Below are 27,500 nucleotides of genomic sequence, written 5' to 3'. Positions count from 1 at the left end.
CAGTGTAATTCAGGGGTGCCGTGGATGAAAAAGTTATTTACAGGGGTGACCAAAAAAAGTTTGAAAACCCCTTTTCTGTGTCATGCACCCAAAAATAGCCATAAACAAGATAAACAGGCTGGCTTTGTGAGCTTGTATATCTGCTATTTTTTTGGGCATGCGACGCCTCTGCCACACAACATCGTAGCACTGAGGGAGACACTTTATCCTCCTCCTAGGGTAGGGTTCCTCAAAGTGGGTGCCATGGTGCCACCTTAGGGTGCCTTGATGCGAGTCCAGGTTATTTTCAATCTTGTCTCAATCTTGTCTCAAGGTGTGGGGGCACTGTGGTAGCCTGACTGCAAGCGTCAGACTCAATCACACACTTCGTTTTGGGATTGAGTCTGAGCCTGAGATTCTACTTCAGCGGGGGCGGGGTAAAGCCTATTGACGTCACACACACACACACACACACACACACACACACACACACACACACACACACACACACACACACACACACACACACACATACACACACACAGCCCCGTGTGTCGCCGACGGCGACGTGGCGTGACATTGCAAAAATACGTTATTTCTCATAACATATTATATGACTGCATGTTGCAAAATGGTATTAAAACGTAATGAAACGGCACTATTGTATAGTTTATTAAAATAATTCGAGTCGAGTCTGACTCCGCCATGACAGTCTTCACGGACCAATCAGAGTCCACTAGACTCTCACGTGGGCAGAGGACACCAATCAGAGTCCACTAGTGAATCTCACGTGGGCCTACACTGCTCTGACGTGGGCAGAAGAGCTCTGTTTGGAGGGGGCTGGGACCGGAGCAGCCAAACCACGTGCCCCAAGCATACAACCCTGATTGGCCCATTCAATTCGCCCGCTCTTCAGGCGAGCCTGAAATAAAATAAAATATCTGCGGGTTAGGGTCAGTCCACACTACACACCACCCACCAACAGGGGGTGGTGATGTGCGGACTGAAGTATCAGGCTAGCACTGTGGTGTAGTCGGTAGCGCTGTCGCCTCACAGCTAGAAGGTCCTGGGTTCGATTCCCACCAGGGGGCGCTGGGGGAGCGTTCACTCCTCCGCGTCATCAGCGCCCACACCCTAGGTGGGGTTGGCGAAAGGACCTTTCTGTGTGGAGTTTGCATGTTCTCCCCGTGTTCCCTAGGTACCCTCGTCTTAGTGGTCTCTATACTGCCTCCCCCTGGCCAGCCGGGGCGCCTGATGGAGGGGAAAGGAACTGGTTTCCCCTCCCTTCCATGCACCAAGTCCTACCGGGGAAGCTGTCAGGTGATAAGAAGCACCTTGCTCACTCCTAATGCACTGAAGGAAGCATGAGCTCAGTTCGGGGCCCTCCCCAGGTTGGCAGAGGGAGAGCAGAGCCCAGGATTACAGCTTAGGCAATTGGCACTGGGTGAAAAAAATGGGTTACAAAATCATGGGATGAAATACAAAATAAAAATATTACGTTTTCCTCTTGACATATGTACACGTACAGATTTACATACTTATTTATGTACCGTAATATGACCTAGCTAAATGTAAGGTGCTATCATTTAGGAGGTGCCATGGATGAAAACACGTTTTTTACAGGGGTGCCTTGAGCCAAGGAAGTTTGAGCAGTGGCGTCAGTTCAGCAAAAGCTAGGGTATGGCAAAGATGGGAGTCCTCATGGAAAAGAGGCATTACATTTTGTATAACACGGTTCTATTGTGAAAATAGCAGATCTACATGCTCACAACGCCTCGCGCTGCGAGGCGTTGTGAGCATGTAGATCGGCTATTTTCACAATGTCTAAAAAAAAAACAAGTTTTGTCCGTTTTTTACACAGGTTTCTACGGTTTCTTGGGCTGGATATGGCAGCCTGGAACGGTTGTTCAAGTGCAGCTAAACTTAGCATGTTAGTAAACGGGCACCTGCGGAACCTGGGAATATACCATTCTGTCAAGATGGGGAGAATACAAGTGTAGAGAATATAATGATAATACCTTGTTAAAGTGAACATTTTGTTAAATGTTGCATTTGTAGTTATTTTACTGTAATTTAACAACATAATAACCAGCACAGATAGACAAAGAGACATTCATGGATTTATATTTAAAAGTAACTTTTATTTTCCCCCCTGGACCCAGGGTATGGCAGCTGCATACCCCTGCCATACCCAATTGACGCCCCTGAGTTTGAGAACCACTGTCCTCCTAGCCATGCAAAGTGGGTGACGGGGCACCCTGGGGTGCCGTGAGATCATTTGATAATATTTGGAATTTACTTGGAAACTTGGACACAAAAATATTTAGTATCATTTTAAACTTGAAGTACAAAGTTCTTTTCAGTCAGTTCTAACCAAAATGGCTGTTATCGCAACATAATCCCTAAAATATTGTCACTGTTGGGCACAAACCTTCTATCTCCAAGTTTCAAATGTGTACGTCTTTTGGTAAAGCAAAGCCCTGCTTCATCATACAAGACTGTCGCACAAAACTAGTGAGAACAGCCGATCTACAAGCACACAACGTTGTGTGCTTGTAGATCTGCTGTTTTCACCAGTTTAGTATACATTTTATAGATGATGAATACAAAACAAACGGCAACGACAACGACGATATGCTATAAATATAAGGTCCTGGGAGTGAAAAGTGCCTCGGATTAAAACAATATTTATGGGGTGCCCTGAGACAAAAAACGTTTGGGAACCCTTGTCCTAGGGAATACAAGAGGCTTTCATTTGAGCACATTTCCCCCTTCAAGCCGTTGTTACCTGCATACTCACATCTAGTAGAGTAGACACTGTTGCACAATCCATTGTGCTTTCTTTGATTGGCACAATGGACTGTGTCAATCAAAGCGCTGATGTGAGTCTGTAATGTAACATGACACCTGATAGCACCTGGCTGGCACGGCGCCCCTTAGAGTTTACAGTTTAGGCATTTAGCAGATGCTTTTAATCCAAAGCGACTTACAATAAGCAGGTAATACATCACTATAATAAATAATATAATATGTCAGAACATCAACAACAATATAACAAATGCATAGGAATATCAATCTAGAAAAAACAATAACATAGGTAGACCACACGCCTAATCAATTAAAAACTTCTAAAACCTGATAAATGCTATCTAGCTTCATGTATAGTCATTGATGGTCATTGAGGGAAGGGGGGTGTTACTGTAGTGCTATGGGTTTAGGTGGAGTCTGAAGAGGTGAGTCTTCAGTCCACGGCGGAAGCTAGGGAGTGAGTCTGTAGTTCTAATGGAAGCTAGGGAGTGAGTCTGTAGTTCTAATGGAAGCTAGGGAGTGAGTCTGTAGTTCTAATGGAAGCTAGGGAGTGAGTCTGTAGTTCTAAGTGCAACAGGGAGTTTATTCCACAGTTTGGGGGCCAGGAGGGTGAAGAGTCTAGGACGAGTGGATTTTTGTCCTGGGGTTTTTAGCGAGGGTTCTGTCAGCATCCCTGTGTTGGCTGATCTGAGTGAACGGGTGGGGTTGTAGGGGTTGATCAGGTTTTGGAGGTATGGAGGAGACGTACCTTTGGCTGCTTTGAAGGTCAGCATCAGTGTTTTGTATTCAGTGCGGGCCGCAACCGGGAGCCAGTGGAGGAAATGGAGAAGGGGCCTTAGAATGTAGGTTGTGTTTAATTTGGTCGAGACCCACATTGCATCATTTGGCAAAACATCCTTTCTCCCTTCAGCTTTATCTGACTGCTTTAACCCAGCAAGCCCTGGAACGCACTATTACTATCCTAGCTATTACTATACGAGCTGTGAGCTTGTAGAACTGCTATTTTTGAAAAATCATGGCAATTTGAGCATGTCATTGAATACGTTGACCCGATTCTATATGTCTTCTAAATCCTTCCTTTAGATCAGTGGTTCTCAAACCTTTTCATGTCAAGGACCCCCAACATTACATGTATTTGACCGCGGACCCCCATCTCAAAATATGCTGTTCCAGGGACCCCCTATAGCCTCGGAAAACCCAGGCTTTTGTTTTGGTTGGGACCCCCTGGAAGCAAATATTTGAGTTACAAATGTTTGCTTTTAAAAAAGACAGATCTACAAGATCTACAAGCTCACAGCGCGGCACTCGGTGCCGTGCTGTGGGCTTGTATATTTGCTATTTTTCAATAGCTAAAGTATATAAGGCCTAACAAAAAAATACCTTGGTTTCCGGTTGGCGACCGACCCTATTAAATACGTGCGACCCAGATGATTGTATTGGCATTTGGAGTGAAAATAAAAAAATACATAAAATTAAGTCAAAATCCGACCGAGTCGATCAAAAACGTCTTACAAAAAATATATTTGGTGCGACCACATTCGCAAAGTTTAATCAAAGTTTTCTTTCGTCTAAAATATCATGTGCGCAAATGTTTTGTTTTACTATTCATGCGTCATTGCCTTCATCGCGAGGAGACGGCGGCGCACAACATAAACAGCAGCACATGCATGTCCTCCTCCAGCCATCGTCTGCCCGTGCAAACCACCTCCTAAAATAATTCGATTGACTACTAAAACGTTTGCAGACATAATCAAGGAGGTGAAACAGTGCCGATGTCAGTTTTCATCTGCAGCCCAACGTAACGATTGGAAGTTATTGCTCTACTTAGCTTGGGTATCCGCTATAGATGCGGTGGACGGGCCGCTTTTGGGCGTTTCGGCCGGGATTTTTCGGGCACGGAGGGGGTCCGCGGGGGTCCCCGAGCGTGGGGGACCCTCCGGGGCGGGGACCCCCTGGGAGCCGGCCCCGTCCTTCGCGGACCCCCTGGGGCCGAGCTGTGGCCTTTTACTAACATGCGGCTACATGTGAGCATCTCCGCCGTCTGCTGCTGCTTCACTCTCGCCTATCCAGGGAGTGCACAGAATTTTGGAGAGGCATGGGCTGACATTTCTAAAAGGGCCTTTTCAGACGGATACAAATTAAGGGCTCAAGCCCCTTTTGCTGTATGTGCGCACGTGCCTGGCGACTGCGCATCTCATTACAGACTGATCATTTCAATCCCACCGTTTCTTTGCAAAAACACATTTCTTTTAGAAAACATTTGTATTCTTGTTTCTCCCAGTTTTATTGTTTTTAATGTGTAAATATGAACCATTTAATGATTTAGAAATTGGTAACTCAGGAAAACAGAATATATTAAAAAAGAAGCATATCGATCATTGCCATAGGGGGAAAAAAAAAAAAAAGAAAAAAAAAAAACTACCTACCCATCCTTCCCATGAGGAAATAAAATAAAATTCCTTGCTACCCATCATGCCCACAAAAAAATAAAAATAAAAAATAAAATAAAATAAATTCCCTACCTACTCAGCCCTAAAATGACAGCCAACCGGAACCCAATGTTTTTTTTTTTTAGGCCTAACAGTTATACAAGGACTAAATGCTTTAATGAGCCACGTTTATCTGGATCTGAATGGATCTCATCTTATCTTCCCGTCAACTGAAGAGTCTTTGAAGAAGGACTGTTCATCACCTGGTGTTGTTATTCTTCAGTCTGTTAGAGAACCAGAAGGAAGCAATGAGGAAGAAGATTGATACTAAAGAAGGAGTAACTGCCAATCCTTATTTTTAACTTAAGCTTTTAATCCAGCGCGTTGGCTTGAAGCATTTCACATTTTAAAGCTGGAAGGGAGAGACGCTTGTGTGTGCGTGCGTGCTGTGAGAGAGCAATAGCATTAATTTATTTTAAGTCTATGGTCTTAAACAACGCTACACCAATTCCCTGGACTGGACATCCCTGTAGCCATGCCTTAAAGGGGCTACACCAATTTTTATGTCCCACCAGCAAGTTCTATCCTCACAAAGTCCTATTTCTGACCATTTTGTCTTTCTCAGTTTATGGGCAGGTCTATGTAAGCAGGTCTCAGAACGGGGGCTGTCTGAGAAAGGTCCCGATTGTGATGTTACAATCGGGACCTACTGCTACTGCTGTGCTGAGTGGGTGTTGGGGAGGGGTGGGCAGGCCAGTTATCACCACATAGCAACCAGTTACAGCTGCACATCATAATAAGAACTCTTACTGTAAATATGCTTTCACCAGGGAACCTTTGCGTGTGTGCGTGCGTGAGCTACTGTATGTCATCTTCTTGTCTACTGTATATGAACTACCAGGGCTCATTCCAGACTGCATTTCTGTGCAGTCTGTTGGCTCACAGGTTCATCTGGGCTCATTCATCTCAAATCTTTTGGTCACCCTGCGAATTCCCTTCTTCCAGTCTTATAAAGGATTTTGATCGTCGAAGAGATTTAATTTCAGAAATCACAATATATTATATATTAGAGGCTACGGTGGTGCAGTCAGTAGTGCTGTCGCCTCACAGCTAGAAGGTCCTGGGTTTGATTCCCACCGGTGACGCTGTGGCCATGTTCTCTCCTCCTGTGTGGAGTTTGCATGTTCTCCCTGTGTCTCCTAGGGTAGGCTACTAGGTAGGTACCATCACAAAAGACTCTATACTGCCTCTCCCTGGCCAGCCAGGGCGCCTGATGGAGGGGAAAGGAACCGGTTGGAATAACGTGTTCCTTCCACACGCTACGTCCAACCCGGGGAAACCCCCCCCCTGTCAGGTGAAAAGAAACGGCTTACTCACTCCTCATTCACTGAAGGATGCATGGGGTCAGTCTGTTGTCTCCACAGGTTGGCAGAGGGAGAGCAGAGCCCAGGATTACATTAGATAATTGACACCGGGTGAAAAATGGGTAAAAAAAAAGAAATCCAATACGGAATCCCAATTTGTTCCTCTACCTCGGGCCCTTTGTTGCATTCTGCAAACTGTGACCATTGTGTGTGTGTGTGTGTGTGTGTGTGTGTGTGTGTGTGTGTGTGTGTGTGTGTGTGTGTGTGTGTGTGTGTGTGTGTGTGTGTGTGTGTGTGTGCGTGTGTGTGTGTGTGCGTGTGCGTGTGCGTGTGCGTGTGTGTGTTATAGGTAAAGTGTAAACAGTGCAGAAGTGCTTTGCCTTACAAGGCCAGAGGGATTCTCCCAATGAAGCCAGGAATGTTTGTAGGAGCAGAGAGAGAGGGAGAGAGGGAGAGAGAGACCTGGGAATAGAAGTCCACTAATGCTGGGATCTGGACTACATGCTGAGATGGAAAAATACAGTGTACTAATAATACAATAAAAGACAGTGTACTAATAATAAAATGAGCAGCCATGCAGGACGCGTGCACACTTCCGCCTGGGTGACAGCAGACTGCTGGGCGAGCGCGAGGCAAAACAGGGAAAGAAGAATTAAGACTTGAAACGGCACATGTGTAATTGTTTCGAATCAAAGTGATGCTTCTTGGTTTACCTGTGATCCTAACATACTGGGACACTACTCTGTCTCTCTGTGCTTTGTGTATGTGTTTACACTGCTTATTGCAGGGGTCTTCAACAGGGGGTCCGGGACGGGTCTCCTAGGGGGTCCTCAGAGTTACTACAGGGGGTCCTCCAAATCTTTGTGTGATAGAAACTTTTTTTTCTGCTTTTTTATATTAACCACTTGAACCCTAGCATCCATATTCTGAGAACTTTAGCCAAAAATAGAAGATCTACAAGCTCACAACGCCTCGCAGCGCAAGGCGTTGCAAGCTTGTAGATCTTCTATTTTTGTGTGTGTGCCGAGCTTGTAGATCGGCAATTTTCAGCAAAGAGGTCTGGTGTACAGGGGATAAAGAGCAGACCAAGTACGGAGTGAAAAGTCAAGTTTATTATTTAGTATTGACGGTTCAAGTATCTGAAAACACAAATTGCCATGAATCCAAAATACAATGATGATTGTGCTGTCAAACAATGAAACTATATGGAATCTATGAACAGGTTGTGGGGGTCCCTGCTTCATCTCTCTCTCAGCTAAGGGGTCCTTGGCCTGAAAACATGGAAGACCCCTGGCTCATTGTATTGTGAGCAGGATAAAGAGTGTCTACACTGTCCAGCGTTACAGAGACAAAGTGAAACTCCCTGTAGGAGAGCAGATATTTATTGATTGATTGAAGACTTTATTAGAAGTTTGCATACAGTTCACTGGTACAAGGTCCACTAAAAGGAGATCCTAGAAAAGACTACGCTTATTTCCATAGGAAACCATTGAAGTATCTCATATAACATTGAATGACAGACGGATAGAACACAGTAGATATAGTAAAAAGTAAATAAAAATAAAATAAACAGTGCAAAAAATGTATACAGTAGGTAAATACAGAGAAGGGTCAGGGGAGGCTGGGCTAGGTTTGTTATACCAGTTGCGAATGGCTGCCGCCTGTAAGTGGATTTTCAGGGCGATTTTAAAGGATGCTAGGGAACCACACTCCTTTAAGGCCTTCGGTCGGGCGTTCCACATTTTGGTTGAATAGCAGACCGTCCATGTAGTGACGTCTGTCCCTGGCACCTACCCCTCTCTTCTGATAGGTGGAGCTTAACGACCTATTCTCTCTCCTGATAGGCGGAGCTTAACGACATGTTCTCTCTCTCCTGATAGGCGGAGCTTAACGACCTGTTCTCTCTCTCCTGATAGGCGGAGCTTAACGACCTGTTCTCTCTCCTGATAGGCGGAGCTTAACGACCTGTTCTCTCTCTCCTGGTAGGCGGAGCTTAACGACCTGCTGCAGCCAATCTCTGAGCACATCCAGGAGATCCAGGGCTTCCGGGAGCGTCACCGTGGCAGCAGCCTGTTCAACCACCTATCAGCTGTCAGCGAGAGCATCCCGGCGCTGGGGTGGCTGGCCGTGGTGAGGGAGCACACACACACACACACACACACACACACACACACACACACACACACACACACACACACACACACACACACACACACACACACACACACACACACACTGATGTTTCCTGTTGAGATTTTGATTCTATATGAGATTGGCACATTTCACTCAGGTTTTTTTTTTTTTTTTTAAAGATTTGTTTTGGGGCTTTTTATGCCTTTATTGATAGGACAGTCGACTGACAGGAAATGGGGAGAGAGATGGGGAGTGGCAAAGGTCGTCCGGATCGGGAATCGAACCGGCGACGCCAGCAGGTATCATAGCCTAGTATGTGGTATGCGCCTTGACCACCAGGCCAGCGGGCGCCCTCAGGTTTTTTCATCTCACTCACGTCACTTTGTCTGCTGACCTCACTCAGCAACGAAATAAACAGAAAATAAACAAAAAGAAAAAGAAGACAATTCACAGGAGGCAAGCAGTGATCACCCCATGATGTGCACTGCAATGTCGTTTCAAATGCACTAAGTACATTGCAGGCGTTTTTTAAGAGTGAAAAAATAAGAAGACACGTGTGACATGTGTGATCTGGGCAGCTTGCCCCAGGAAATATGCCAAGCTCAATAGGGAAGAACGGAATATAGCCTATATAATCTCCTCCTCTCCCCAGGTGGGCTCTCTAACCATTTGACTGTGTCTCCCCATATAAATACATCCAGTAGTTATTAGTACATACTGTACATACTGTACATAGTCGTTGCGTTCACCAAACTCTTCTCTCTTGTCTCTGCTATTCATCCAGAAGCACTTCTTCTGGGACATGTGGAGAGCATCAACTATCATTAGAGCTGTGTCTGTGTCGCCTCACACTGAGCCGTCACACTGTTCCCCACACAGACACGAGGAGCTCATTCGGCTGAGGTTTTGGACAAGGTTGAAGCCCCCCTAGGCTTGCGATGCAGAAGGGAGAGGGAGAGTGGGAGACCTCTTGTGTCAAGCGCGTCTTCGCAGAAAGCACAGTGGTAGCGCCGTAGCGGGCGACGTGAAAATAAAAAGAATAAACACTTCTTTGGTATTTTCCCCCTTTTTTTCCTGCATAGGACTGCGTTTTATTTGTCTGTCATTCTGTGTTAAATGCGCGTCCCCGCAGAAAGCGCAGTGGTAGCGGGCGATTTGTAAATAAAAAAAATAAACACTTCTTTGGTATTTTATGACATTTTCGCTATGTTCCCTGCCATGAAGGCAGCGTAGCCAAAAGCTCCCAAGCCTTGTCCAAAACCTCTCGCACCGAGTGCTGCACTGTGAGCTTGTAGATCTGCTATTTTTTAAAAGTCGTGAAAATGTTTGCAAATCATTGGAATATATGTTCAAAGCAAACATTTGTGACTAAAATCTTGCTTCTGGGGGGTCCCTGGAACAACATATTTTGAGATGGGGGTCGGCGGCCAAATACATGTAATTTCGGGGGTCCTTGACATGAAAAGGTTTGAGCATCACTGACATAGAAGCATAGGTTTTACAGAAACCTGTTAGCATTTATGAGACATTTATAGAATCGGGTCAAAATATTGAAAGACTCAGGCTCGCATTGTCATGATTTTTCAAGTGCCACACTGCGAACTTGTAGATCTGCTATTTCTTTGTAGTTAAAGCACAAAATAATGGTTAAATTGGTTAAACTCTAGAGTTGCACAAGTGCGTTCCAGGCAAAAACATGAAAAAGGAAGCATTGCAACAGTTCAGACGGGCACCCCAAAGCCTGCCCCAATTCCATAGAGACGTCACTTCAGAGATAAGTTAAGCCCCATTCCCAGAATAGTGGGAATAGTGAATCAACAAGCTTGCAAGCTTTTAGATCCACTGTTTTCATTATTTGGGGGGGGGGGGGGGGGAAGAATCATGAATGATGAGGTCAATCATGACCATAAAACCTTTGATTCTGTGAAAAAATATATTTGAATATTTAATTATATGATGATAATACTGTACATTTAATACAGTAAACACCCTTTCTTTAGCGGTTTTACATTTTTTTCTTTTCTCTATAACATTGGTCCTCAAAGGGGGTCGGGGACCCCCAGTGGTCCTCGAGGGAGTTCCATGGGGTCCCCAGCAAAATGATAGTTAGGAACCAAATGGACCCTTATGGGTCTATAACTCTGAGAGTGTACAAATGGTCCATTTGGTTCCATTTGTACCCGCTCCGATTTACAATAAAGATTGGGGTCTTAGAAATGCCATTAAATGGGGGTCCGTAGCCTAATCATGTCAAACTGGGGGTCCTTGAAATTAAAATGGTTGAGAATCACTGCTAGAGCCGTAATAATCTTCTCGTATGGGGGTCCATGGCATTATCTTTTCAAATGTGGGTCTGCGGGCTAATAAGTGTTTTTTCCGTTTGCTGTATGAATAAAACGCATTGGATTTGGTGTGCAATGCTGTGCGGAATCGGCGCTGCGGATCCCAAAAGGAGTCATAAAAGGAGTGATGAGTTTTTTACCGCATGCGACAAGACGCACGAATCGAACTGGGTTCGATCGAGAAAAAAACGCACGGCCGCAGCCACTCGTCGCACGGCTAATTCGGATCCGGTGTGCATGAGGTCGTAGAGAATCATTGTTTTCTTTAAAAAAAATGAAATTGTCCGTTTTATCCGTGCGGATAAACGCGCCTGTGTGCAAAGGGCTTAACACAGACAGTCAGTGTTGGTAATTTATATTAAATATGTAATTTTCCTCCAGTGACATTGGGCCTGGTTGCCTGGGGTTTATGTTCACAGTTTGACGTGTTGTTTGTTTTATTGCGTTGCCTGCAAAAACTCCTTATTGAGTCTAGACTTGGTTTCTGTATAACTCTGCAGCCAGTGGTGTAAAGTATATTTACTCAAGTCCTGTACTTTATTTTAGCTATTTGTACTTTACTTGAGTATTTCCAATTTCCAATACTTTTACTTCTACTCCACTACATCTCAGATCCAAATATTGTACTTTTACTCCACTATACTTATTTGAAAACTTTAGTTACTAGTTACTTTGCAGGTATAAATTATAATGTTACACAATACCCATTAACCACTTTAGCCCTATTTTATAACTAGGCTGTTTGAAAATAGCAGATCTACAAGCTCACGTTGTGGGCTTGTAGATCTGCTATGCGTGTGAGAAAAGATACACACACGTGACTGGATCAATGCAACACTGATAGCTACATACATGTTGTTGTATGTTTAAATAGGCTACATATTTTTGGGGAGGGGCGGGGTCTTTGACATGAAAATGTTTAACCACTGATTTCAATCTTAAAATTAGACTCAGAATAATAATTGCGACCGTCAGGTCGCAGTTTAGTATCAAAACCTCCACCGGCCGTCCGTCCGTCCGTCCGTCGGTCACACGTCACACCTTTGCCCTGCTCATATCTCCGCATCAGTATGACATCACACTGCTTGGTGTGTGCCGTCAGGGTCATTTGTGTACGGTGTGATGTCATACTGATGTCAGCAGTGTGATGTCATACTGATGTCAGCAGCTATGTCTCTATATATGGAGTTATATGTTGTTCGTGTCCAAATATGGGGCTTGTGAGGTCAGACTTAGTGAGATTCGTCGGTTATCTCCATATATGGAGGGAGAACCAGCTTATGAGCCGATGAGTTGTGTCGGAGTCAAGATCCTGCTTGCATCTAATCTGTCGGTAGATAATGCCGGTCTTATATAAGGGTCATTTGTGTACGGTGTGATGTCATACTGATGTCAGCAGTGTGATGTCATACTGATGTCAGCAGCTATGTCTCTATATATGGAGTTATATGTTGTTTGTGTCCAAATATGGGGCTTGTGAGGTCAGACTTAGTGAGATTCGTCGGTTATCTCCATATATGGAGTGATGTGTTGGTTATCTCCATATCTGGAGATTCAACCTTCAACGATTTTGACATCTTGTTACTAATCTGTCGGTAGATAATGCCGGTCTTATATAAAGGGTCATTTGTGTACGGTGTGATGTCATACTGATGTCAGCAGTGTGACAGGAGATAAGCAACCAACGGTCGCTTATCTCCCGATTAGGGAGTCTTACTGGTGTTCTCCTGTTTGGTGTTCATCTGCTTACTGTATGTATTTATCATCTGGTCTGTCTACTGACCTGAGTGAAATGAATTTCCCTTGTTGATCATAAACATGTCTAATCCAATCAGTTTGGCGGAGAGAGAAAAAAAAAAGTTACATTTTATTAAAGAAATCACTCGTTTGCCAACTGGACTCCAAACCCCTCCTGACGCAAACACGCACGCGCGCATGCGCGCACGCACACACACACTAATTGACTAAATTAAGAAATTGGTCACGCTGATGTCATGTAAACCTATGATGACTGAGACCTTTCTGATTTAAGCCCTTTGCACACATGCACGTTTATCCGCACGGATAAAACGGACAATTTCATTTTTTTAAAAAGAAAACAATGATTCTCTACGACCTCATGCACACCGGATCCGAATTAGCCGTGCGACGAGTGGCTGCGGCCGTGCGTTTTTTTCTCGATCGAACCCAGTTCGATTCGTGCGTCTTGTCGCATGCGGTAAAAAACTCATCACTCCTTTTATGACTCCTTTTGGGATCCGCAGCGCCGATTCCGCACAGCATTGCACACCAAATCATTTGGCGCTTCATTCATACATTTTGTTAAAGTACTTTATTCTAATCCGTCAGCGATGGTCCTAACCCTCTAAGGCCCACGGTTGTAATATTACAACGTTTGTATTTTATCCAAAAAAAGGTTTAAATCATTTTATTTTAGCTCCCCATACCACCTAAACACCACCATTGGATTCTATTGTTTAGTATTACAATGCCATTGGCCACAATATTTGCATATAAATACCCCCCACAGGGGCTGACATTCACACCCGCCACACCCGCTGAAATTCCAGAGTTTTGACGAACAACATCTCACTTTTTCATGGAAGCTATACCTCAAAAAAACATAAGTAAAATGCCTGTACTATTCTTTTTGGTGATCATTAGAATGTCTAGAACATGTACATATGTTATTATTTTGAAAAATATCCCCCATATGTAAATTAGAGCATGATTTATGATTTTTGATTTATGGCTATAAAATCTTACAAAAACATTTTTTTGAAAAAAACATTACATTTTCCTCTTAATAGGACTCCTACAACACCATCTGATTTTTTTCAATTTTTTATTTCAAGTATTTCTTAATGCGGGCCTTAGAGGGCTAACCGGTAAGATCTGTTCGCCGCTATTCACGATTGGCAGATCTTCGAGGCAGGGTTGTCCCCTTAGTCCTCTCCTTTTCGCACTTTCACTCGAACCCTTGGCTCAGTGCGTCAGTCTGCAGATATTACTCCTGTTTCGATTAACAACACACAGCATCGTATTTCCCTATATGCTGACGATATTCTACTGTTCATTGAGAATGCACCACAGTCAATTACTCACGTCCTTCAAATTTTTGATCAGTTCAGTTCTATTTCCGGCTACAAAATTAATTGGACGAAGTCAGCCCTTCTACCTCTAAATGATCAGATGAGATCTGCTATCCTGCCGCCCATAATCCCAGTAGTAAGCCAATTCAAATATCTTGGCATAGATATTTTCCCCTCTCTTCAGGCTATTGTTAAGAACAACTATGGTGACACTCTAAATAAGATTTGTCTTGATTTAGATAGATGGTCATCTTTGCCCAACTCTCTCCAAGCTCGAGTTTCAATCATAAAGATGAATGTTCTTCCTAGGGTCAACTTTGTAAGCTTTATGCTCCCTTTGCCACCACCGCCGCAATACTGGAATAAGCTTCACTCTTCGATATCTAAGTTTGTGTGGAAAGGGAAACGCCCTCGTCTTAAACTTTCTCTATTACAACGTGCTAGAGATGACGGCGGCCTTTCATTGCCCAACTTTAAATTTTATTATTGGGCCTTCACGCTCCGCCCCCTTTTGAATTGGTTTAACCCAGCAAGTAAGGTTTCTTGGAGAGAGCTTGAGGAGAGTTTAGTGCAGCCTGTTGAATTGAGAGATCTTATCTATTCAAACATAACTACACATCAATGCAAAGCTCGCTTTGGACCTATCATTTCTCATTTAGTGGCAGTATGGAGAGCAGCTGAAAAGATGTGTAAGATTAATTGTAAATGGAACTTATTTTCCCCAGTGTTCAATAATCAAAAACTTTTAATCGAGGATCGCCCCATTCGCTTTCCAAGGTGGAGGGCTAAGGGGATTCGTACATTAGGGGACTTATTTGATGGAAACGGTTTACGACCTTTTCGGGATTTGTGTGACATCTTCAATCTGCCTGGAAATACCCTTTTTTTCTACTTTCAACTGAGAACGTCCATGAGGACCTATGGGGTCCCATGGCAAGCTCCCCTTAGATTGCACCCCTTCCATGAGTTTATCTGTGATGTTAACAGAACAAGAGGTTTGGTTTCCACCCTCTATGGTTTTCTATTAGACTGTAGTTATGGGCCCTTATCTGTTGATACTGTTTGGAGGAATGATTTACCAAATTTGGACCCTGACTTTTGTTGGGACACAGTATGGTCTAATATTAGGTTATCTTCTAGAAATCCAGACCATCAACAAATTCATTTAAATTGTGTACATCGGACTTATTTAACTCCCCGCAGACTATGTGCTATGAGGATTTTGAATAATCCCAACTGCACTCTCTGCTCTTCAAATAGTATTGGTACCTTCCTTCACATGGTTTGGGAATGCCCAAATGTGTCGTCATTCTGGAATATGGTTGCCTCAAAACTTTCAACTATCTTTAGTATCAATATCATATCTTCTCCTTCTTTATTTTTATTAAATGACGTCTCACAGTTGCAACTAAACAATATACGCAAGCGCATCTTCTTTGCTGGATTAACGGCGGCAAAGAAGATGGTGGCCACGCGGTGGAAACCTCCTCATACGTTAACGTTTCGACAGTGGGCCTTAACCTTTCTAGATATAGTATATTTAGAGCAGTCGATAGCAAGGTTACACGGAGCAAAAGAAGAAAACATTAATATGTGGTCGGACATTGCAGATAAGCTTAAGGCTATGATTCAAGAAATCACTATATAGTGGTAACAGCCTAGCACAGGCATGCACTATACATTCCGTGTTGGTCCGGGGAAAGGGGGTGGGTGGGTTTTCTTTTCCTTTTCTTGTTTTGCTATTGTTTGTGTTGTTTGTCTGTTAATTGCATTTTTCTTTTGATTAATGTTTTACTTTTTCTTGTTCTGCTAATATGTATGTCTATAATTTTGATTCACTCATATTATGGAAAATAAAAATAATTGATAACAAAAAAAAAAAAGCATTGCACACCAAATCCAAGGCGTTTTATTCATACAGCAAACGGAAGAAACGCAACTGTCCTGTGTGCAAAGGGCTTTACTCTCTCCCCCCTCTCTCTCTCTCCCTCCCCCCTTCTCTCTCACTCTCCCCCTCCCCACTCCCCCGACTTGTAAATAGACTAAGCCCCCATCAGAATCAGAATCAAACTTTATTGTCACATCACATTACAAGAACATGGGTGAAACTCTTAATTGTGCAGGCCCATCAATGCAGTTTCAAGCTCGATCGAGGATAGGAGTAAAGTGCATCAGAAAAGAAAGTGGCTCATGTGCCCTCAAGTGGCTCATGTGCCCATGCTACCCCCTCCCCTTTTTTCTGTTTTTGTAATTGCTGTTATTCTAGGTAAAGTACTATGTTCTATCCGTTTGTCTTTCAATGTTATATGAGATACATAAAGTGTGGTTCCTGTGGAAATAAGCCGCAAGGCTTTCTAGGATCTCTTCAATCAATCAATCAAACAAACCCCTTCTCTCTCCTTCTCTTCTCTCTCTCCCCCCCTATTTCTCTCTCTCCCCCTCTCTCTCATCAGTGTCAGAGACCAGGTCCGTATGTGAAGGAGATGAACGACTCGGCCACCTTCTACACCAACAGAGTGCTGAAGGAGTACAAGGACACGTAAATATATTTGTATTGTTAAATCTCAGCGGGACTTTAATTCATGAGATTCAAATGTAGTCCTTGGCCTGCCATGCATGTGGGGGACCAACACAGGTGTTTCAATGATTGGCATAGAACTGATGTTCTACACCAGGGGTCTTCAACAGGAGGTCTGGGACCCCTAGGGGGTCCTCAGAGTTACTACATGGGGGCCACCAAATCTTTGTGTGATCGGAACCTTTTTTCTTTCTTTCCTTTACATTAACATATTAGCATCCCTATATTCTGAGAACTTTAGCCAAAAATGGCAGAGCTACAACCTCACAACATTGTGAGCTTATAGATCGTCTATGTTCAGCAAAGAGGTTTGGTGTAAGGGGGAAAAAGAGCAGACTATGTAAAAGCGTGAAAGGTCAAGTTTACTAAGTATTGACGGTTTAGGTGGTTAATTGTCTGAAAATACACAATAACGTGACATGCTGTCAAACAAGTATATGAAACTATCTATGAAATCTATGTAAAAGTTTAATCAGCAACCTATTTCATGCAGTATATAGTGGGGGGTCCCTGCTTCATCTGTCAACTTAGGGGTCCTTGGCTGAAAAACATGGAAGACCCCTGTTCCACGCCAATCAGACACTTTGAAACGCAGGTGTAGGACTTGAAACTAATGAATTACTGGGAAAAAGACCATGAAGTAGTCAAGGTCATATTACAGTATGTACTTTAGGGCTGATGTAGAAAAAAGTTCCCCCCGTTATGGGCAGCCTAGATAGCGGAGAATGGACTTTGTTACGACGCATCGCAATCAGACACCAAAGGTCGCAGTTTACCATGAGAAATGTAGAAGCTTATCTCCGTGTCAATGAGTCAGTACCCATCTTTACAGTCTATTGGTTGGTTCCCTTGTCACAGTGACATCACCTATGTTAAAGTCCATATAATGGGTATTCCCCCGAATCTCTTTTATGCCCATATATGAAGATCCCTGATGTCATGAATATATATCAGTGGCCAGATGGCCAAGCCATGGCCCAAATCTGTGTGGCTGGTTCAGATATGGATCTCCATGTATGGGCATAAAATATATTGTATGCATATGGGCATTCCCAGAAACAAAATCCGTTTTATGCCCACATATGGAGATTTCTGATGTCACCAATCCCAGGCCCTAACTGGCCCCCGAAAACGTTAATATTAAGTCTATATAATGTATATGGATATACAGTACATCACTGGCCAGATGGTCAAGAATTGGCGCGACCTCGCCCCAAAAAGGAAACACTATGGCTATATATATATATATATAGTGTTCTATATAAAAACTATACTACCAGTAAGACTCCCTAATCGGGAGATAAGCGACCGTGATTTTAGGCCAAAATGTGTAGGAGCAGTGTCCAAAAATGTGTTTGAAAAAATCGGCCTGACGGTGGCGCTATATGGGACAGATCCATGTTGATGAGATTAGTGTAGACATATTGTGTACCGATTTGCGTGATTTTAGGGCAAAATCTGTAGGAGCAGTGTCCAAAAATGTGTTTTAAAAAATCGGCCTGAAGGTGGTGCTAAATGGGACAGATCCATGTTGATGAGATGAGTGTAGACATACTGTGTACCGATTTGCGTGATTGTAGGGCAAAAATTGTAGGAGCAGTGTCCAAAAATGTGTTTTGCAAGAATCGGCCTCATGGTGGCGCTAGAAGAGGGCCATGTGAGAATTGATGGAGGTTGTGGTTTGGCAGGCAAGGAGTGTGTTTGCAAAATTTGGCAATGATCGGGGCAACGGTTGCGGAGATATGAGCAGGGCAAAAGTGTGACATGTGACGTGTGACTGACGGACGGACAGACAGCCGGTGGAGGTTTTGATAGTAAGTGCGACCTGACGGTCGCAATAACAGATGGCCAAATTGACGTGTGAAGCTCAAACAATCATCGAGCTAGCACCACTCCTCCATTGAACTCAATGGATCTGTCATTCACAAATAAAGTTTATCTAGAATAAGGTTTATCTAGTCTAGAATAAATAAAGTTTCCCCAGGACTACAGTGTGTTGCCCTGTCGGGCAACCACACTAACAAAAAAATTATTGTAGCTTTTAACTCGCTCTTGATAGGTGTAACGTTGTCCCAATCCATGTTTGTTTGGATGTTGTTTTATTGCGAGCGCAACAGACGGAGCAGGAGACGTAGACCAGACTGGGCAGGGAATATGTTTGCAGGAACACCGCACTGTGAAAAAAGACAACTTCGGTTGGTTACTGTTTCCTGGCTGGACAAAAATCCCGTCTCTCCATCGTCCACTACCATTGAAATAACGTGTTTTTCAGTTGCTTCGTACTGATATTCTGTGTAAACTTGGTGTCAGTAAAAAGGAACATCTCAGGTGCAGTATAGTGACTTTTCTTTCTTTTCTCCAAAAAATGATGTTTTAGCAAATTCAACGTCCATAAGGCGGAACCAGGGCGGGACAAGGCAGAAAGAGCCTGCTGGTTGGTCATTCAGGGACCAACCAGAAGGCTGCTGGTTGGTCATTCAGGGACCAACCAGAAGGCTGCTGGTTGGTCATTCAGGGACCAACCAGAAGGCTGCTGGTTGGTCATTCAGGGACCAACCAGAAGGCTGCTGGTTGGTCATTCAGGGACCAACCAGAAGGCTAAGGCTGCTGGTTGGTCATTCAGGGACCAACCAGAAGGCTGCTGGTTGGTCAGTCAGGGACCAACCAGAAGGCTGACAGGGTGAATTGGGAGGAGTCCTCTTCAGTGTGGCGCAGTGTCTTCACACCACTGGTTGTCGTTGCGTATCTGGGCCGCCTCCTCCTCTGTGAAATCGTTCTTGACGTGAAACATCTTCCTGATCTCCTCGGGCGTTTTGCCTTTGATCATGTTGGCCACCGTCTTGCTGGCGGCGTCCAACAAGCCTTTGATGTCCAGGTAGTTGGCGGTCAGGATGAGCTCAAACAGGGTGCCTTGGTCCACCGTGAGGAACTCCTGGTCCCACGCGGGGACGTCGTCCGTCCTCCTCTCCTCGTTCAGGTGGTCCTCGGGGGCGGGGGGGTCGTCTCTGTGATGGGTGCACCACTGGATCACCTTCTTGAGGACGGCGGCGCTTACGTTGGGGAGCGGGACAGGGTCGTCGTCGTCGTCGCCTTCGGCGTCCATTCCCAGATCTTCTAACATGGTCTTGATGGTGACGGACTGCTTGGCGATTTCAACGTCCACCTCGAAGATCTCTCCGTCTGAACTTTGCAACTTCATTGTGGGCATGATTGTGAATGTATGTATTTGTGCCTCTGTCTCTCAGGGTTAGGGTTAGGGTTCCTACTCAAAGGAACTAAGAACTTAACCAAGATGTCAACCCGGGTGACTAGGACTAAATGGATCTGAGGATCACGGTATAATTCAGAGATATGTAGGTTGTAAGGTGAGATATCCTGAGTCGTAGGGAGGACTATAGGGTTTCTCTGCGAGAGCTGCTTGCATCTGGCCCTCGTTGGGTAATGCCACTCTTTCTATAGTGCTCAGCTGTGTGCTGTATGACATCATAACCCGTCATACTCGCAGATATAGAAAGCTAGATACCTCCTCCGACCGCTGCAGTTCATTGGCACGGCTGGTTAAACCAGGACTGGCGGAAGTGCGAACTGTGGAAAACACTCTGCCCCCTCCAGTGGGAAAGAGGGAGTCCCGCCAGTCCTGCATCTGATTGGCCTACCGAGCATCCCATTCTGTGACGCACAAGGAAGCGTCCTTCAGAATTCCCAAGAGTCCTGCCTCAGAATTCCGGAGGCTTGCATAGAGTTATAGGGAGGCTTGCCAGTCCTCTTTTACCAACGCCCCACACCGGAGGAGGTGTCTACCTTTATATTTCTATGGTCATACTGATGTCAGCAGCTAGATGTCTTTGCCGGTTCCATATATGGAGTTATAGGTCGTCCGGGTCCAAATAAGGACCTTTTAAGGTCAGACTTAGTGAGATGCGTCGGGTATCTCCATATATGGAGATTCAATATTCAACGTATCTAAGGCAACCTGTCAACTGCCCCGTATGATGTGAGAGTAAGAGCCTTCGTTACAGGGACAGACCACGTGCAGACGTCAACGTTCTCTAGGGAAAACCTTTGTACTGCGTTCGGCTGCGTAGGTAGGTAGCTGTGTGTATTTAAGCCCATAGCCAATCTGGGATTTCTGGTAACGTCATCATTAACACATGGGATGCTCAGGTTTCTAACATTTCTAGCTGTTGCTGCTGCCGCCGTTCACTTACGCTTTATTTTGAAGAGCCTCGGAAGCTTCGTGCGTGTGCACGTGAGTGTCCGCTGACGATTGAGGAAGAAAATCCATTTGTTTACAAACGCTCGCGAAACTAAAATCCAAACTGCGGCCGACCATCACGGTAAAGTGTCGCCGTGAAAACAATCAGATATCTGCTTCCCTGGCGTTTTTTTCACCTCATTCATAGATAAGGCCCTTTTTATGTTTCAGGCTAGAATGGAAATCAATGCAGCCTAGAGCATCCATTTTCTCTCTCTCTCTCTCTCTGAGCTACGGGGTGACGTATGGACTAGGGTCATTCACAGGGCATGCAGCTGCACGCAGGGCTGTACCAGTTAACCCCTTGTTGTCTCGTTCATGAACGAGACAACTCCTTTTGGCAGGGTGACCCCTAGTGGACTTAACTCGTTACTGAATGAGTTTGGCACCCAAGTTGTTAACAGCCAATAAGGGACCAGCATTCCTGCACAAGGAGCAAGTTGGCACCTCGACAGAGTGCAGTTCTTGTTACTTGCGCCAGCAGAGCGCGCAAGCAACTGCGATCGGGTGGGTATGTATGTCGGAGTCCTTCTTTGTTTAAGCCCGTAGCCCAATCAGGGACCAGCATTTTTGTCAACATCATCATTAACAGCCAATGAGGCTCCAGCATTCCTGGTGATGCCAGTGGTGATGTCCCTGGCATCGCCAGTAGTGATGCCAGTAGTGATGCCAGTGGTGAGCGCACCTCATGGCACGCTCTGCTGGCGCACAAGTAGGCCATACATCAGGGGTTCCCAAACCTTTTTGTCTCAGGGCACCCCATTAATATTGTTTTAATCCGAGGCACCCCTACACTATAATTTTCACTCCCAGCACCTTATATTTATAGTATATCGTCGTTGTCGGGTAGAAACCTTGTATGTCCAAAACTGTTCGTTTTGTATTTATCATCTATAAAATGTACTAAACTAGTGAAAACAGCAGATCTACAAGCACAAAACAGCAGATCTACAAGCACACAATGCCTCGATCTACAAGCACACAATGCTTCGCATCGCGAGGCGTTGTGTGCTTGTAGATCGGCTGTTTTCACTAGTTTTGTGCAACAGTCTTGTATGATGAAGCAGGGCTATATTTGACCAAAAGACGTACACATTTGAAACTTGGAGATACGAGGTTTCTGCCCGACAGTGACGATATTTTAGTGATTATGTTGCGAGGAAAACGTTGAGATAATAGCCATTTTGGTTAGTAGAACTGACTGAAAATAACTTCAAGTTTAAAATGATACTAAATATTTTTTCAAGTGTCCAAATGAATTCCAAATACTATCAAATTATCTTGCGGCACCCCTGGACTGCCGTCGCGGCACCCCAGGGTGCCCCGTCACCCACTTTGAAAACCCCTGCCATAGGTGGCCTAGATGTGTGACTGTCTCTCTGTCCCTCTGTCTCAGGGACAGACGCCACGTGGACTGGGTTCGCTCCTACCTGAACATCTGGAATGAGATGCAGGCCTACATCAAACAGCACCACACCACTGGAGTGGAGTGGAGTAGGACTGTGAGTACACACACGCACACACACACACACACACACACACACACACACACACACACACACACACACACACACACACACACACACACACACACAGACACACACACACACACACACACACACACACACACACACACACACACACACACACACGCACACACACACGCACACATGCACGCACGCACGTTAACACATACCCCGCCATTTAACAATACCTTCCAAGATCCATATGCCTCCGTCTCCATAGACTTCCATGTAATTCATATTGTACTGGTAATGTCATGTCCATGCCTAGATCATGCACCACATGTGTGCACATTGCTCACAGCTTTCAAACAAAAAAATCCGAATGGAAATCCGTTCAGGCATTCATGAACTAGCAGCCATTATGTTTTCTTAAAATGTAAACAAACATGGCCGCCATGTTTAAAAGATGGGGTTGCTATGGGGGTTAAACATGCAATTTCGCGATTGCTATCATGCCTACGACATTTTTGGGAGTCAAATTTCTTTTTTTTTTTTTTTTAAATGGGAAATTCTTGGGACTATCGGGCCTAGCAGTAAATGAGTTAATATTCAATCTCACTGAGTCAACCTATCTTGCAAAGCCTTGGCCTGGAAGAGAGGTCTTCTTGCAATGTTTCCACCCTTAACCACAACACTCTCCAGTTGTCTGGTCAGCAGTGATTGGCCAAATCACTGCCCCTCTCATCCAGGCTTCCAGCTATCGCCTCTATGCCAGAGCCAATAAATCAATCAAACCGGGTATTTTGAATTTATATTTTAAAAATCAAACCTCGGTTCGAAGTGAAGCGGTGAATTTCTATTATTCTATGTGTTCTAGAGCTATGAAATCTGTGTTCTAGATCTATACATTCTGTGTTCTAGATCTATACTTTCTATGTGCTTTAGTTCTATATTTTTATGAATTCTGAATGAATGCATGATTTTATCTGGAGGGCCAAATTGTCATGTGAAGCTTGACCAATCCTCAATTCTGCATGCACGGGACAAGACATGTACGGGACAGACAAAGCCACTCCTTGGAAGCGGCTTTCACCGCTTCAAAAATGAACAGTGTCATTCAGTGGTGCCGTAGAGGAAAAGGTTAATTACAGGGGTGCCCTGAGTTAAAAGAGTTTGAAAACCCCTGGTCTATCCCACTGAGCACTAGTCTAAAATTGGTCTAAAAGTCAACGTTTTTCAACAGCCATCCACCTGTTTCCGCGAGAATTTACTGTAGAATTATGTGTGGGACACATCCGGAGAACAGCAGACATACAAGGTGGCGTCGCGTCGCGTTGCAAATGCAACCGTTGTGAGCTTGTAGATCACTCTCGGCTGTGACGCCGGAGGTGCCGCTCAGCTTCTGCGCAATGCACGATGGGACGTTGGAAAGTTGTGGATATATCCACAAGTTTCCAACGCCCCATAGTGCATTGCGCAGACGCTGTACCGAGCTTCCGGCGCCGCAGCCGAGTGTGATCTACAAGCTCACAAAGGCTGCATCTGCGACGCGACGTGAGCTTGTATGTCTGCTGTTAAACCGGAAGTGTGGTCCAAACAGGTCCAAATAATCTCCAGTAAACTCCCGCGGAAACAGGTGGATAGATGGTCTATATATAGACGTCAATGTCTATATATAGACGGTCTATTAGACGTCTAATCAATGTCTAATCTAAGCTTAGTGCTAAATGATAGGGTTCTCCTACGAACACAACAATTCATTCAGCCCTCATCTCTCAACACTACATCACAAGTTATGCAGTAACAGTGCATCATCAGCATCTTTACGAGTTTATTTGTTTATTTGAAAAGGATCCCCATTAGCTGATGCCGTAGCAATCCGCTAGTCTTCCTGGGGTCCATACAAAGATATATTACAAATACAGTTTTAAAAAGCAATACAATAAAAAAAACAACAACAACACAATAAAACTATAACAACATTAAATTGCATTAATTCACATTAGTACATTAATATGATATAGATTCAATACCTCCTAGCAGGATATAACTTTTACAATTTAATTTATCCTGAAGCTATTTCTAACTGCTTTCCAGTAAATACCTCAGCACTTTTTTCTTAAAGGCTGATTTATTTTGAGTTAGACGAATGCTCAAGGGTAATTTGTTCCAATAGTCTATGGCTCTATAAATTACAGTTTTTTTCATTGAATTAGTGTTTGAACTAGGTACAATAATATGTTCATTAGCAGCATATCTAGTATTGTAAGAATGTCTGTTATTACAATAATCTACCTGGTCAAACAGAAACAAGGGAGTCTTTGAATTAATAATACAACAGAGAAACGTTGCCAAGCCTGAAGAAATCCTTTGCTCAATAGTGAGCCATGAGAGGCTGGAGTGCATCTTTTCAATACTAGTTCTCATAGAACAGCCCAGGACAAGCCTAGCCGCCCTGTTTTGTGCAACCTGTAATTTAGCGAGATTTGTCTTAGATGCACATGACCATACTGTTGAACAATAATCTAAGTGACACAAAATTAAAGATTTAGAAACTTGTCCCAGGATACTAGAAGGTACATAAGATGAACACTTTCTAGTGACTGCAATACCTCTCCCCATTTTACTAACTATTGTATTTATATGCTCAGTCCACGATAATTGACTGTCCAGGACAACGCCCAGCAATTTAGTGCTGTCTACTTGTTGTATGGGCTCACCAGCTATAGATAAATTAAGTTTAGGTGTATCTGTCAATTTGTGTCGTGTCCCGAAGATAATACTTTTAGTTTTGGATATATTTAAGACTAATTTGTTTGTATTTATCCAATCATGTACTATTTTCAATTCCCTAGACAAAACATGATTTAATTCTAGGCATGAGCTTGCAGTATAATGTACAGTGGAATCATCTGCGTACATCGTTATACCTGCATTATTCACAGCAGAGAGCAAGTCATTAGTAAAAATTGAAAATAGGAGAGGTCCTAGACAACTTCCCTGAGGAATCCCACATGATAACATACTACCTTCAGATAAGCTCCCATTATAAAATACCTTCTGTGTTCTAGAAGAAAGATAACTCTTCATCAGAGTAATCGCAGTTTGATTAAAACCATAACACATAAGTTTATCAAGTAGAATGTCATAATCAATAACGTCAAATGCGGCGCTGAAATCTAACAAGACCGCACCTGCAATTTTTGAGTCGTCAATCCCCCTAAACCACTCATCAGTCATTTGAATAAGAGCTGTAGCAGTCGAGTGACCCTTTCTATAGGCATGTTGATATTTGGTAGTCAGACCATTGTAGTTAAAATAATCCTGTACCTGAACATGAATAATTCTCTCCATAACTTTGCTAAGTGCAGGGAGAATACTTATAGGTCGACTATTTGGACCACAGAAAGGTAACCTACTATCCTTAAGAAGAGGAATGATTTTTCCCTCTTTCCACATTTTAGGGTACACCCCACATAGCAGACAGCGAGTGTTGGCGGCGTTTCTTGTGTTTTCCTTTCCACTGTGCAGCTCCTGATGTCTTTATATCTTCACAATGGGATTGAATTAATGCTGCTGTTTGCTCTCACTTCCATTTTTAGTTATGGAGCGTTTGGAACGTTACATAAATGATATGAATGAATGATATGAATGAAAGAATGAAATAATGAGAGAATGAAAGAAAGAATGTGCTCAGACATGTGCTCGCACACAACGCACGCACTCTCTCCCACACACACACACATACACACACACACACACACACACACACACACACACACTTGCATAGATGCACCCACCCACATGCACTGCCACGTACACTCAGGCACATGCACACACGCACTACCACGCACAGACACTGCTGTTTAGTGTTTATGGATGTCTGCTGCAACTCCTGGTCTCTCTCTCTCTCTCTCTCTCTCTCTCTCTCTCTCTCTCTCTCTCTCTCTCTCTCTCTCTCTCTCTGTCGGTCTGTCTCTCTCTCTCTCTCTCTCTCTCTCTCTCTCTCTCAGATTAGGCTTCCATCACAGTCCTTCAGAGGGCTCCTCAGCCTCTGCTCTGAGAGAAGGGATTTGCCTTTTCCTTTTTAAAATACTTCAAATAGCCGATCTGCAAAGAGGTTTAGGGATAAGGGGCCAACACAGTGAGCAAGAGCAACAATAGGTATATTTACAGACATTTGCAAACAGCTGCTTTTTTAAGGTCCGTTTTGATGTCAGAATAGCAGAATACTTTCTTACCCTGAGTGAGTACTGTATGTGCAGAATGTTAAGGTGCACAAACACAGACCACACTAAGCAGTTAAGTACAGTATAGTCAGATGTGAGCCCACCCAGAAAAGGTTGCTAACTACATTAGAGCAGTGGTTCTCAGCCTGTGTTTTTTTTTGTCCCCAGATGACACTGAAGTGACACTTCAAGGACCTTCAAGACCTTTTTAATACCTAAAAACAAAGGGGGACTGCCCCATAGGTCGAACTCCCGTTGGGTCGAACAGTGTCGGCAGGTTAGATAATCACCTGCGTCACGGTTACTGAGGTTAGGTTTAGGGTAAGGTTAGAGTTAGGCATATAGTTTTACTGAGGTTAGGATTAGGGTTTGGGTTAGACTCTAGAGTTTGGTGGTCGATCCAAAGGGTGTTCGACCTAATGACATGTTACCAAAACAAAGGCCATTACTGCATCTAAAGTAATCAACAAACTATACTATAAAAAACTGTTCAAACGTTGGCCAAATTGCCAAATAATTTAAGTCAAGAATGTCATTTTGAAAATAGACTATCTACAAGCTCACACCGCCTCGGGTTGTGAGGCGTGAGCTTGTAGTTCTGCTAATTTCAATATTTATCTGTGGAACCAAGTCACACTCAACCCCTACAATTCCAAGTGCCTGTCAGGGTGGGGGGTCCCCAGTTCAAACACGATTATTATTATTATTATTATTATTATTTTTTTATTTTTTTTTGGGGGGGGGGGGTTCAGGCAGCCTGAAAAGGTTGCTATCTGCAGTAGAGAAGGTCGAGTGCTTAATATAAATAAATGACTAGACGACCAC

General features: G+C 43.9%; 2 protein-coding genes across 2 annotated transcripts in view; one reads left to right on the top strand and one right to left on the bottom strand.

The window, feature by feature from the left end:
• The window catches only part of cap2 (cyclase associated actin cytoskeleton regulatory protein 2), an 82,804-nt gene that overhangs the window by 36,409 nt on the left and 18,895 nt on the right, over positions 1-27,500 (top strand). Inside the window, exons 5-7 of the mRNA XM_080735828.1 lie at positions 8,567-8,710; positions 16,601-16,686; positions 22,377-22,482. Coding sequence (XP_080591954.1) covers positions 8,567-8,710; positions 16,601-16,686; positions 22,377-22,482 — 336 coding nt within the window. The remainder of the gene's footprint in view (positions 1-8,566; positions 8,711-16,600; positions 16,687-22,376; positions 22,483-27,500) is intronic.
• LOC308292275 (S-phase kinase-associated protein 1-like) lies at positions 19,427-19,933 on the bottom strand (the record flags this gene model as incomplete). The annotated part of the gene is made up of 1 exon (XM_080734590.1): positions 19,427-19,933. One exon carries the CDS (start codon positions 19,931-19,933, stop codon positions 19,427-19,429), a length of 507 nt encoding a protein of 168 aa, XP_080590716.1.

Source organism: Nannobrachium achirus, assembly GCF_963921795.1.
Source record: "Nannobrachium achirus genome assembly, chromosome: 10".
Taxonomy (NCBI): domain Eukaryota; kingdom Metazoa; phylum Chordata; class Actinopteri; order Myctophiformes; family Myctophidae; genus Nannobrachium; species Nannobrachium achirus.
Note: the sequence above shows the minus strand (reverse complement) of the source record. Positions and strands in the feature narration are given on the sequence as shown.